Here is a 14608-nt window from a genome sequence, read left to right on the forward strand (position 1 = left end):
AAAAATTGTAAATGATTTTTAAAAGGACTTCTTTATGTATTTGGGCACCTCCTGTCTTTATCACCATGCCTAATCCAAGCCTCAATCCTCCAGATCTATGGATGGAATTGTGTCCTGAACTCTGGCACCCTGCAGGACTACCTTCTGTTGACCAGTTTCTTCTTTCCCTCAGGTACACATTCTGAGGGCAAAGACCCAGGTGATGGATGAAGGGACTCAAGAACTGAGACTGCTAAAGAAAAACTAGAAGAGGTTTCATTTAATAACATAAAAAGACGAAGAATCAATTTTTTAAAAAAGTGTGTGTGTGTGTTCCCTTTGAAGAATCAAGCACACATCTGAAGACAACTGCAGATTGGAGCCCATCCCGAGGACAACCTGAGGAGCCATGAGACCAGGTGCTGAAGGATCCTGTCACTGGGTCACCACTAGATGACAAAGCTCTGGAATCATTAGCAAATACACAATGACTGACCCCGCGAGTTTAGAAAATGTCTAAACGTCCCACTTCCGTTTTTGAACCCCTGTCGTAGAGGTATAGAAAGAGAATGGCTACTGTTGCCACATTAATTTCTACTCCCTTCTTCCATCCTTCATCTCTGAGGCCTGAGGTGGGAGGAGCAACTGCTGCGAAGCATGTGCACCTTTGGGGAGGGAGCAAGCAAAGCAACCCTGATTACTGGGTTAAAAAAATCCATCTGCAGGTATGATCACGGGCACTGTCTTTTCAGCAGAGCCTTGCGAGCCTTCTTTTCTTGGATTCCATCTGAAGAGTTTCTAGGATTGTCACATTTTCCAAACGTCTGTGTTAGAACAGCGAGTCGCAGGGTGCCAAGCTATATCCTGGGAGCTTGCCCCCAGGACGTGCTGCTGACAATCACCGGGCCACAGCCAGGATTCCTGGGAACCTCCGTACCTGGGACGAGTTGGGCGTGGCTTCTTCGCAGGCGGGGCGGAAGGTTGGGAGGGAGGAGTCACCAGGCTAGTGCCGCTGTCCCTGAAAAGGACTGCAGCACCCAGAGAGAGGACGCGCAGTGACCACGAAGGCCCAGCGGGAGGAGACTGGAAAAGCCCTGGGATACGAGCACTAAGGGGCTGCGCGGGTCCTGCCCTCCCTGCACCCCCGCCCCTAGCAGCAGCAGCAGGGATGCCTGGCGGCGTTTGGGCGCTGCTGGCGTGGGCGCTGATGCTCGTGGGCCCGGGAAAAGGTCGGCAAGGTAGGCGCTAGCGGATGGGAGCGCAGGGGCGTCCCTGGACTTGGGGGAGAAGGGGGTGACTTCCCGGATGACACGTGGTGAGATCCTGTGCATCTTGATGGCTGCATCTGATCCTTGTCCCTCACCGACTGTCCTACTACTGTCTTTACATGGTCACTTTCTAGTCTCGGTGCTCGTCAGGTTTCCTTAGTGGACAGCTGGTGGTTGCCTTCTTTAAGGCCCTCGGTCTTGTGTTTGTTCCTTTGTTTGTTTCCCGCTGATGTCCTGCTCCTTAAGTTCCCTTTAATTTATCACAAGAAACTTTCGCCGGATACGTCAGGTATTCCAGCAGCAAGGGGATCTGAATTATCCAAAAAGAAAGTTCCGTTCCAAACTGCACTGTCTCTACCTCACTCCCGCCCCACCGCTGGAAATGATTGACTGATGAGCATTTTATTCCTACAAGGAATCAGTAAACTAAGTTGGGTGATGCTATTTTTCGTGTGTCTGTTGGAATCCGTTTTGCTGCTGCCAAAGAGATCTCTACGGAGAGAATAGCGCCCCTCCCGTTCTTTACTCCACCACAAAGAAAAGTTTGAAATACAATAAGGTGAAAAAAAAAAATTACATTCATTAGCTCTTTCTGATTGTTTTTGTGTTCATACAGATGAGTACATTAAATGAAAGATGACTTGTTATTATACTGTAAGTTTCCTTATGTTTTTCAGAATAAATCTGATCTGTGTACTTGAAAAAAAATTATGTGCGATATTTGTAACTACTTAGGGTATAATTTTATCTTCTTATCATCTTGCCAAGCTCAATCTATTTTATAATACAAAGGTAAATTTCCTCTGTAAAAAATAAAATTTACCATGTAAAAATTTAAAAAGGATAGTAAAACCCAATTTATTGTTTCCTGAAGTGATACATCTTAACAAGGTATTGTTAGTCTGTGCCTTCTTTGGTTTGCTTAACGATTTACTAGATCTTCATGAAGAACTGTTAAAAGTACATGCAATAACATTAAATATGGATTTATTACACTTAGATAAACTATTTCAAGAAAAATGACCAATATTTATAAAGGAATTTGCTTCAGTGTTCACTATAGATAAAGCCTTCCTTGCCTCTACTATAAAGGTCTTGTAATCTCGCCACTGAAAGTGAATATTAACCCTTTTCAGGTTCTAAACTCATATCATGGTAAAGTTGGTAACTTCCAATCACTAATCTACTTTCTGCTCTACTATAGACTTGCCTATTCTGGATATTTCACATAAATGAAATCATATAATTGTCTTTTGTGACTAGCTTCTTTCATTTAGCATAATGTTTTCAAGGTTCATCCATGTTGTAGCATGTAGCAATACTTCATCTCATTTTGTGATGGTATAATTTCCCATTGTTAAGTATATACCATGTTTTGTTGATGAACATTTGGGTTGTTTCCACCTTTTGGCTATTATAAATAATGCTGCTATAAACATCTGGGTAGAGTTTTGGTGTGGACTTGTTTTCATTTATCTTAGGCATATACCTAGGCGTAAAGTTACAGGATCATAGGATAACTCTGCGTTTAACCATTTGAGAAACAGCTAGAATATTTTCCAAAGTGGCCGTACTGTTCTGTACTCCTGCAGTGGTGTATGAGGTTCCAATTTATCCACATTCTTTTCAACACTTGTTATTATTTGAGATTTTGATTCTAGCCATGCTGGTGGGTGTGAAGTGACATTTCTGTGGTTTGACTGCATTTCCCTGGTGGCTAATGATGTCAAGCATTTTTTTTTTCATGTGTTTATTGGACATTTATATGTCTTTGGAGAAATACCTACTCAAATCCTTCAACATTTTTTAAATTGGGTTGTGGGCCTTTTTATTATTGAGTTGTATGAGATATTTGTATATTCTAGATACAATTTTTCTATCAGATAATGTGATTTGCAGTTGTTTTCTCCCATTATGTGGGGTTTCTTTTCACTTTCTTGATAATGTCCTTTGAAGCATAGAAGTTTTAATTTTGATGAAGTCCAATTATCTCTTTTCTTTGCTTGTGTGTGGTTGTCATATCTTGAAATCTATTGCTATATCTAAAGTCATGAAAGTTTACTCCAATATTTTTTCTAAGAGTTTTGTAGTTTTAGCTTTTGTGTTTTGGTCTTTGATCCATTTTGAGTTAATTTTTGTATAATGAAATAGTGGTATAACGTAAGGATCCAACTTCATTCTTTTGCATGTTGATACCCAGTTTTCATAGCATGATTTGTTGAAAAGACTGTTCTTTCTCCACGAATGGTCTTGGCCCCTATGTCAAAAATCAAGATACATGGGTTTACTTCTGGACTCTCAATCTTATTCATTGATCTGTGTCTATCATTATACCACAACACACTGTTTCAATGACAGTTTCTTTGTAGTATGTTTGAAATGTGAAAAATGAGTCTTTTTTGTTCTTCATTTTCAACATTGGTTTAACTATTCTGGGTCCCTTGAAATTTTAGAATTACTGTCATTTTATATAAAGGAGTCATCTGATATTCTGATGGGGATTTTGTGAATCTGCATGCCAATTTGGGGAATATTGCCATCTTAACAACATTGAGTCTCCCGATGAACATCATGATCATGGGTGTATTTCCATTTACTTAGATCTTAAATTTCTTTCAACAGTGTTAGTTATATTCAGAGTATACGTTTTATGCTTCTTTTGTTAATTTATTCCTAAATATTTTGTTCTTTTGAAGCTATTGTAAATGGAATTGTTTTCTTATTTCATTTTCAGCCTATTTGTTGCACTTAATGAACCACCCTAAGACCCAAAATGTTGGGTAGCTCCCAATTTCTTTGTTTGTGAAATTGGAAAGGTAATTACCTTGAAAGATTATTTTAAGATAGTAAATATAGAAAGCACTTACTATGTATGGGACATTATCTTAAGCACTTTAAATACATTATACACATGAAATCATTTAATTCTCACAATAACTCCACAACTACTATTATTATTCCTGTTTTACAAGTGAGGAAACTGAGACTCATAATGAGGTGTGATCAATAAATATGGTGAATTAAAAAATAAATTTAAATTAAAAAAATTACTATAGTGAAAGACACATTGTCATTAACCTCCTCTCCCCCCCCCCCCCAAAAAAAATACTCTCCCTTGCTTTGAACACACTTATCCTATCATTCTTGTCACTTTCTGAAGCAGTTCTGGAAGTCTTCTTTCCTGAGTGTCTTTAGTTGTGCTGTTGCGACTGCCTCAATGTCCTGAATTGATTCAAAACATTTACTTTTCATGGTCATTTTGACTTTGGGGAAAAGCCAGAAGTAGCATGGCATCAGATCTGGTGAATAAGGTGGATGAGGACAAACTGTATGTTTTTATTTGACAGAAATTGCTGTACCAGAAGCAATGTGTGACACGGAGCCTTTCCATTGTGAACACAAAGGTGAATGCTGCTGCCGAGTGCCATCCAACGGAAAGGCAGGGATCTTCAATACAGGAAGAGGCACATCAAACCTTAGTAACAGTGTGACAAGGTTCCACTAGTTCGGTGCAGTCCGTTGGGTATGAGCTACGGTTGAGAAGGTGTGTTTTAAAGTGTGCCATAAATCATCCTCCATCATAACAATGCCCCATGGCACACATTGCTTCTGGTATATGGCAATTTCTGTCAAATAAAAACATAATGGTGTGTCCTCATCCACCTTATTCACTGGATCCGGCACCATGCAACTCTGGCCCTTCCCTAAAGTCAAAATGATTCAGCCACGACAGCGCAACTGAAGAGACACAGGAAAGAAGACTTCCAGAACTGCTTCAGAAAGGGCAAGAATGATGGGATAAGTGTGTTTGAAGCGAGGAGGAAATGTTTTGAGGGGGATTACAATAAGTCTTCTGGTGTAATAATTTTTTTTATTTAAATATAAAGGAGGGCAAAGTAAAGAGATTTAGCAAACCATCGCTCTCTATTTGAACTTTTCTGTTGTTGCAGAACCCATAATTCTGTTTTGAGTGTCAGAAGCTTAATGATTACCTTTTATTTCTCCTTAAATTTGTAGTTCAGAGGTGGTTTATCTCTTTCTCACAGTTTTGGGAAAGTTATAAATTTTTTTAAAATTCACAAATATTCGAAATTCCCATAGAGCAATATACCAAAGGTTTTATGACAAACTCAGATGTTATGAAGTTTCTGTCTTTAGGCATTAAACATGTTCAGTTCTTAAAAATATCATGATTCATTAACTTTTTTAACACATTTGTCAACCATTTATGAATCTTAAAGAATGTTAGTCTTGGCCATTGTAATAAACCAGAAAGTGATCTAGTACAAGTTACCTTACATCTATAAACAAAATATTATTATGTATCAATCATATATAACTTGATATATTCTCTCAAACTATTTGAAATCAAAGTATTTCAGACTCTATTATATACTAGTTAGCTGCTTTAAATTATCTTGGGAAAAAAGACTGGACAAATAAAATACAGATTTTAATGTACATATGTTTTACATGTACTTTTGTTTTGGGGGAAACCATTGGGAGTTTGCTAGAAAGCTCTGTACATCATCCATGTTATGAAATTGACTGATAAGTGAGATGGGCTTGTAAAGCTGTTCTTTTACTACTTGAGGAATTAAGCCCCCAAATTCTCAAATGGGAGCCCAAACCATCCTTACAATTCTCATTTAGTTAATTATAGCTTACATTCTAGAGTTAAAGTTGTAATGAGTTTTCTAAGATTGTGGCTTATTGTTAGTAAAATTTTAATACGTTCTACACATTAAACATTTTAAAAGAGATAAGTAGATTTGGGAGAAAAATTATGATATAACCAATATAAAATATGAGCTATCATTAATTACATGAATTAAGAAATTTCCTGTCAAATAAATATTAAATGAAAATTCCTGTTTAAATATTATGAACTTCTTTAATATTGTTGATGTCACACTATGATTACTGCATTCATTAAATTTATTACATCTTTATCTTTGGATTAGAAAATAACTCTTCAAAAAATTAGAGGACCTGTGAGAACTACAGAAGTACTTGGGAAGAAGAAATAATGCACAGAATAAAGATGGAGTTATTGACTTTTTTCCCAAGAAAAAATTCTATTGCAAGAAAGAGATCAGAGAAAATACTTCAATAATTCATGCAGACCTCACTAGTAATATCTTTCAAAATATTTTACTTATTTTCTAACCAGGTGCAATGTTCTGATATTGATGGGATTTTAGAGTTATTTTAAAATTAGATGAAATGCTAGCACATCCCATGACTTCGATCTACACACATTTTATAAAATATTCATTTAGTGTTGACAGATTGAGATCATCAAAGTCACTAGAGCCTTGTGGGTTAAATTCTTCTTGGTAAATTGAAAACTGGTAGAGAAAGAGACAAAAAGAAGAGAGATGTTTTGTGGTCATTCCTAATTTTTGTTTTGTTTTGTTTTGTTTTGTTTCATGGATTTTTATTTATTTTTTTAAGATTTTTTTATTGGGGAAGGGGAACAGGACTTTATTGGGGAACAATGTGTACTTCCAGGACTTTTTTCCAAGTCAAATTGTTGTCCTTTCAGTCTTAGTCGTGGAGGGTGCAGCTCAGCTCCAGGTCCAGTTGCCATTTTCTAGTTGCAGGGGGCACAGCCCACCATCCCTTGTGGGAGTCGAACTGGCAACCTTGTGGTTGAGAGCCCACTGGCCCATGTGGGAATCGAACCAGCAGCCTCCGGACTTAGGAACATGGAGCTCTAACCGCCTGAGCCACCGGGCCAGCCCCATTCTTAAAATATTTTACTAAAAAAAAGTTTTAGGGAGATCTTTTATCTTGCACAACAATACCTTTTGTATAATTTAGTTTCTATAACTATAAGCAATAAAATAAAAAGCAAAAGAAATTATAAGAATGACAATTTTTATAAGCTACAGTTATGAGATAGACTTGCAAATTAATATCTCTAGTTTTTCTGCTCCTTATTCATTTAATTTCAGAAACTGATTTTGGTTTATAAACACTTCTGTAACCTAAAATTATGTAATGAATGTTTGAAAGTTTTGTTCAGTTAATATTTTTCCACAGTGAGGTACATTTGTGAATATTTAATGTAATTTTTTTCCACATTTTTATTTCATAGATATTATGTTTATTATAGTGTTTTCCTTCAACTAACATAATATTTCATATTTTGAGATTTACTAGCTACTGTGTCAACAAGATACTCTGGTATGTAAGTAAGGATAGTTCCTTATTATTTGGGAGTTTCTTGTTATTTGGGAGTCAGAGCCTTAAACAAGAGCTGTGTTTCTAGGATAACTCTGTTCTGACTGTCTCCTCTACGGCTTTATGTTTTGCCTTTGTGATTTGACCGAAAAAGTATCTTCTAAGTCAACTGCTGCTCAGAAAATGGTTTCCCTAAAAAAACAAAAAACAAACAAAAAATACAGAACTATCCCTTTCTCTCTGGTCTTATTTTGGTTCCCCTTCAAAACTGTTTGCCTTTACCACATTCCTTTTTCTGTGCTTAGTAATAAAAATGGACTTTAAAACAAACAAACAAACAAAAGTTTAAAAACTTTATATTCTTTCCTATACTATGCAGGAAACCTCAGTAGGAGGTCATTTTACAAAAATTAGATTGGCATTAAAAGATTAGTCTAGTTTGTTGTATTCTGGGACCTGGCCAACACAGGGCTTGAGGGGCACATGGGCACATGGGATTTGCTGCTGTAGAGGGAGGCAGGTCATGGGGGGTTAATAATGGCATTTAAATCTAGAGGATCATTCTCAAGAGGAATCTTTATAGGGCCTGTGACTTCCAACGGTGGGAATAAACATATCCTAACTCACCATCAGTAGCAATATTGCTTTGTCAAAATAAAATGAAAATAAAGTTCTTTAAGTTTAAACACCTCAAAAACACATTCTGAAGAGTTTATTGTATTTATGGAAAGTGCACGCTAAGTCATCTTTGGCTTACTAAGGGACCCTGACATTTCAGATGGTTTCTATGTGCCATTACAGGTTGATTTGCTTTATTTTTGTTTTGGGAATCAATTTTCATTGAAGACTGAACTATCTTAATGAAGAAAGCACATACATAAAGACACGTATCTCTTCATCCTAGCTCAGGAGTGCTCTCCCGGGGGACACCAGTTACTTCAGAGTCCTTATAGAAGTGTCCATTTTGACTCATTGCACCTCCAGCAGTCAGCCAGTCAAGACCTGATATGTGACCATTCCCTCACTCCTGGATGGTACCGATTTCTCATCTTTGACAGACCTGCTGAGATGCCAACCAAATGTGTTGAGGTATTTCAACTCACTAAGAACTACATATGCTTTTTCTTATCTATTTTTTTCATATGAGGATTGAGTCTCGTTACAACCAATTTATTTCCCACACTGAAATATTATTTTAATTTTGTATCAAGATTGAATTCATCTAAAGGAATATTCCCATGTTTCCCATTAATATTATACAATAATGGTAGTAATAGTTGATGTCACGCTCATGTAGTCCACCAAGTTACCTCCATTCTCTTATATAATTTTGACAACTCTAGAATACAGTTTATCATCATTTCTATCACACAGGGCAGGAAAAATATTCTTAGACATAACACACCTAGATTCACCCAGCTAGCTGGTCTAACAACCAGGTTTTGATCATAGGCTGTCATTCTTCAGGCTCGTATACTTAACCACAAGTAACCAGAAAATCTGTTTCAGTTCTTGTCAGTCTTAATAGAAATCTTATTTTCCTTATTACTACCCGATTTTGTGAATTATACAGAAGCAGGAATTATTTTCCCTTTTAAGCATGTAAAAAAAAAACCACCTCAGGAAAGAGATACAAATTTTAACAGTGTTTAATTTTAAGTCTTGACATGGTAGCTATCTTATTTTCTCCTGGTTTATTTGCTTATCACTTTTGTAACATTTCCTTTGCAATAAACTAAAAAGAAAAAAAGGAAAAAAATCAGATATTAAAAGTAAAATTTGAGAAAATTAGAGGAAATTCATTATGTTCCTAAATATTTGTGTTCTTTTCCTTTGGCTAAATTAACTATAATTGATTCTAGAACCTCACACAAATGTAAAGGTGAACTGGATCTTTTTTTCACTGACTCTTTTCCTAGAGGTCAGCTAATAAATGGTCATTCCGTGCCTCATGGGGAAGTGTTCTCTGTTCCCATTCTTTCTTGCCCTCTTGAGCCAAGTCTTTAGACCGACCACTTAACTAAAGAACTGATAGAATTTTCTTTTAGTCTATAGGATAATACAAGTCTGTGTAAATAAATTTCTATTTTTAATGTTTAAAGTAATTCTTGTGCATTATGAAAAACGTAGAAAATAAAGAAAGGACAGATAATAGAATGACATTCATTCATAATCCACCCACACACTCATACTATCATTAACATTTTGCTATTGTTTCCCTCTTATTTATATTATTTTGTAAGGTTCATGCTATATGTTCAATTGTATAGCATTTTTATTTTCAGTTGTTACAGTATTAACATTTTCCCATGCTTTTAAAAATTCTTTGATAGCTGTTTGAAAATAATATTCTGTCATATGTATATACCATATTTATTTTAACCCTTACCATGTGTGCAGATTCATACTTTTTCTATAATAAGTAATTCTGTAATTAGCACACATGTATATAAATCATTGTTATATTTTATATTTTAGTGTATTTGGTAAGATTGATATTATAAGTTAAATTAGTGAAGGTTAATGTCTTTTTAAGGTTTTTAATACATATGATTAAGTTATTTAAGACTCTAGTGCTAATTTTTAATTTCGGTAGCAGTACATAAAAATGTCTGTTGGACTATTGAATATTCTCATGTATTCATTAGGAACCTGTATTTATTCTTTGAATTACATGTTTGTCTATTTTGCCTATTTGTGACCTAGAATTTTTAAGTGAATATTACATGGTTAATATAAAATAAGAAATATAATAATGTAACAATAAATAAATAATATACTAAATACAATGATATTAAATAATTTTCTCCTTGTTTAATTTTTATTTGTCTTATACATATATTTTTTATATTAGTTTCGGGTGTACAAAACAATGTAATAGTTAGACATTTCACCCCTCGCAAAGTGATAACTTATTTGTCTTATATTTTTAAATTATTTTTAATCATAATTATCTTTTTCTTTATGATTTTCCTTTGCTTATAAGCATGGAAATATTAATTTTAAATCACTTGCCAAGGTCATGCATTTAGTAAGTGCCTCAGCCCTTCTTAAATCATATATAGTCTCTTACTTTTCCTGGGTTAGTTTTCTATTTGATTCTATTTTCCATCTGAAAATGATTTCGATAATTGTCTTCAAGTGAGGCTTTAACTTCATGTTTTTCTAAATTGTCAACCAATTGTTTTCACCAGAAAACAATCTTTTCCTTCTCCCCCGATTTTTTTGATGCCTTCTGAACTGTATATTAACTTCTTAAATATACTATTTCCAGCAATTTTTCAAGAAATCTCCAAGATTAGTTTATCTTTGTGGGATATGTTAAAATGACTTTAGATTGACTTAGAATGTAGCAGCTATTTTAGTTTGTTATCTGATACTGAATTTCTCTTGTGCACAATACAAATATAACAAATAGAATAAAGATATTTAAATTGAATAAAATTATATTAATTATAAGGAATCTACCCTTAAATTTATTGTTCTATAGTTAAGTTTTTCTTTTATAACACAGCTACAAGTTATTAGATTAAAACAAGGTTGATCATTTAATATTTAAAAGTTGTTCAGAAGAAAATGCAAAATTGATTGTCTATCATGTATGACAATAAACTGAATTATTAACTTTGGTTTTCTCTTTTGACACAAAAGATGAACCACTGTGGAACACAAGCCCCCATCTGGCTGTCTCTGAGAGATGCAGAAACACTGCCGTCACCTGGGGAGATCAAGCAATTGACAGCTTGTGCCACGTGGCAGTTTTTGCTCAGCACTACGAAAGACTGCTGTTTTTTTCAAATCCCAGTGTCAGTAAGAAACTGTGGACAATATTTTGTGTACTTACTGCAACCCACTCAGGGATGTATGGGATATTGTGCAGAAGGTAAGAAAACATGAGCAATATACATGAACTGCTAATCATGGAACTTTGTGTGCGGGTGTGTTTGTGCCATTCTCTGGACGGGTTGTATGGAGCTAATGCCAATCTAAGTAAGAGATTGGGTCGAATATTATTCTTAGAGTGAAGCTAAATTTCTGGTTTCAATTGGCCATATTTGTTTAGGATTCTTTGCCAAGATCTTAAAATCCTCAAAAATATTTGTTGATGTGAAAGTATCAAAGTTTAACATCACCAGTGATAATGTATGTTGATGTCATCTACCCACTGATAACATGAATACCAAGGACACTTCTCCTTTGTGATAGTCTTCCTCAAAAGTCATAACCCCAGTCTAAACATGAGAAAATTCACATAAATCCAAATTAAGAAACATTCTACAAAATACCTTAATAGTACTCTTCAAAAGTGTCTAAATCATGGAAAACCATGCAAACGTGAGAAACTATCATCACATATCGGAAAGGACTAAAAAAACATTGTCAGTAATATATGTGGTAATATCCTGGCTTGGATACTTGAACAGAGGAGATCATTAGTGGAAAACTGCTAACTTGGAATAGAGTCTTCAGTTTATTTAAGAGTAGAGTCTAAAGGTCAATTTCTTAGTTTTGACCAATGTATTGTGGTTTTGTAATATGTGAATATTAGTGGAAGATGGGTATGAGTATAAGGGAGCACTCTGCATTATTTTCTGCAAATTTTGGTGTGAATCTAAAATTATTTTAACATAAAATGTTTATCACAAAACAAAAATAAAACAAAAAATAAAATTATTTTCAAAAGCAATAATTATTATAAGAAAACTGGTCAGTGTGTTCAAGAAATATGTTAAATGGTCAATGTATTAAAGAAAAAAATTGGTCCGGTGTTAAACAAAAGTGGTCAATGAATAGGAATTGACTGCTATCTTATAAGCGTACCTGGGAAAGTTCTCTCTGAATAGGTGATGAACCTGAGCTGAGCTCTGAATAAGGAGAATGAGACAGCCATGAAAAGACATGGAGAAAGAGCATTCCTGGTAGAGCGAACAGCAGACGCAAATTTCTTAAGTAGGTATGAAGATGACTACTCAAGGAACTGAAGGAGAAATAATGTAGAAAGTACAGACTGAGTGGATGGGTCTTAGAAAATGAGCTCAGAGTAGTAGGAAGGGGACTAAGTCTGTAGAGTCTGCAGTGCATGGTAACAACTTAGATTTAGTCATAGTGCAGTGTAAAGTCTTAAGAAATTTTAAGTAGGTGAATAATATGCTCTGAGGATTGTATTTAAAAGGTTACCATTTCTACAGTATGACTTTATTTAGGAGGCTATTGCATTAATTCAATAGAGAGATGGTGGTAGCTTAAAGGTTAGGGGAAGTGGAAATAGCTTAATAGTTAATATTATAGAATGTCATTGGGAAGGACAAACTCCAGAGAGGTGGATCAGCTTCATTGGGTGGCCAAGATGAGAGATTTTGAAAAATGCCTCTTTGGTATTATTCAGTACTCTTGACATCAAAAATTAGTTAATTTTTATAAAATGTTAAATAATATTACCAAATATTTTTGGAAAGTTCTCTAGGTATTTCAGTGAAAAAAACAATTTACCTACATGCGTTTAAGAAATACTGACAACTATTAAAAATGAAAATAAAACTTTCACACCAGAGGATACCATAAAATACAGATCATCACTTCAACAGAAATGTTGTTTACATTGAATTAAAAAACTCAATATTTAAAATTTGCACTTTTATGACATGCTTTTAAAGCAAAAAAAATTTCCTGTTTTGTTAATATCACTACCACCTACTCAATTTCTCAGGCTTGAATATTCAAAATAACCTCCCTTTTACCATATTCAAGTCCTCCTACTGTTTTTAGGGAGAGGGAATTTCTGGGAAATGGTTTTTATTTTCACTCAATGTATAAGTTATTAATCAGACATATACATAAATTATCCTCTCTGATTTTGCCAATAAAACCTTACCATAAAATATCACTTAGAACTTGAATTAGACTGCATGGATAGCAAACTAAAGTGACAGTCAATCCATTTAAGATTTTTTTTGTTTTGTTTTGTTTTTCTTACCATGAAACCAGAGCAGATGATCACTGCTGATGGTGAGGTGGCCATTTTGAAACATCAGGTGAAGTCTCCAAGAGTCTCTAGGTTTTCACCTCAGGGCAACAGGATGAAAGTCTAGTTTTAGACTTTTTATCTGTATTTTAGATGGGATGAAAGGGAATGCCCAAAAGTTTAAAATGGGCTTGTGTTAACAGAAATCTACCCTCTTTTAAGTAGTTTATTTGGCAAAACCTTATCACAACTACTTTAGAAGAATTTTCTGGCTCATCTTTAGCTTTAAAGGCAGTTTGTGAATTGCAGTTTTTGTTTTACTTGGACATGTTGCTGCCTTCAACCATTAGCACCTCGATGGAGAAGGTCAACAGTCACATTTGTTTAAAAGTCACCAAAAGAGCAAAAATTGAAGGGAAAGTTTTCACTTTAATAATATATTCTCATGACTATGTTTTGGTTTTTATAATTCATATATCATTTTCATGCAATTTACCCTTAGAGACATCTAGAAGCTAAATAAGAAAAGAAATATTAATTCAAGATAATTGTAAGCAAAGCCATTTAAATAAAATATTTATATATGTTATTTATTTAGAAAAACCCATGGGGAAAACCGTTCACATTTTCCGTATTTCTAGTTAACAAGCTAGTTAGGTCCTTATGCTATACGTGAAGAGGCATCATATCAATGAAAGTAGGCTGGGAGAAGTATGTACACTGTAAACCCTACAGACTCATTAAAATAAAATATTATAGTTAATCATTCAACACAGGAGAAAAAAATGGATTCATAACATATAGTCAATGTTTTTGAAGATTCAGAAAAAGGTGAAAAGTGCCAATAGGATAAACAGAAAAAGATAGCAACACGGTAAATTTAAATCCTAAAATATCAGTAAGTATATTAAATTTACGTGGTCTAAACACCCAACTGAAAGTCAGAAATTGTCTGATTGGATAAAAAAGCAAGAGCCAACTATAGGCTGGCCAGACAAACCAATTTTATAAAGAAAAATTAGGTTTTTAACCTAATATGCTTTTAAGTATAAAGATAGAAAAAGGTATAACTAGGTAACATGAATAATATGAATTATAAAGTGGCTATATTGGTATTAGATAAAGTAGATTATAAAGCAAAACATATTACCTAGAAAAATAAGGGTCATTTTCTAATGACAAAGGGTCAATCCAACAATAGGACATCACA

At 34.6% G+C, this 14608-nt stretch overlaps 1 protein-coding gene across 1 annotated transcript in view; it reads left to right on the top strand.

The window, feature by feature from the left end:
* Positions 1–1147: 1147 nt before the first annotated feature.
* Positions 1148–14608, top strand: part of VWDE (von Willebrand factor D and EGF domains) — a gene marked incomplete at its 5' end in the record, with an annotated part of 75418 nt that continues 61957 nt past the window's right edge. Inside the window, 3 exons of the mRNA XM_081079697.1 lie at positions 1148–1217; positions 8341–8525; positions 11088–11319. Of these exons, the coding sequence (XP_080935823.1) occupies positions 1148–1217; positions 8341–8525; positions 11088–11319 (487 nt within the window). The remainder of the gene's footprint in view (positions 1218–8340; positions 8526–11087; positions 11320–14608) is intronic.

The sequence above is a fragment of the Rhinolophus hipposideros genome (genome assembly GCF_964194185.1).
Source record: "Rhinolophus hipposideros genome assembly, chromosome: 18".
Classification (NCBI taxonomy): Eukaryota; Metazoa; Chordata; class Mammalia; order Chiroptera; family Rhinolophidae; genus Rhinolophus; species Rhinolophus hipposideros.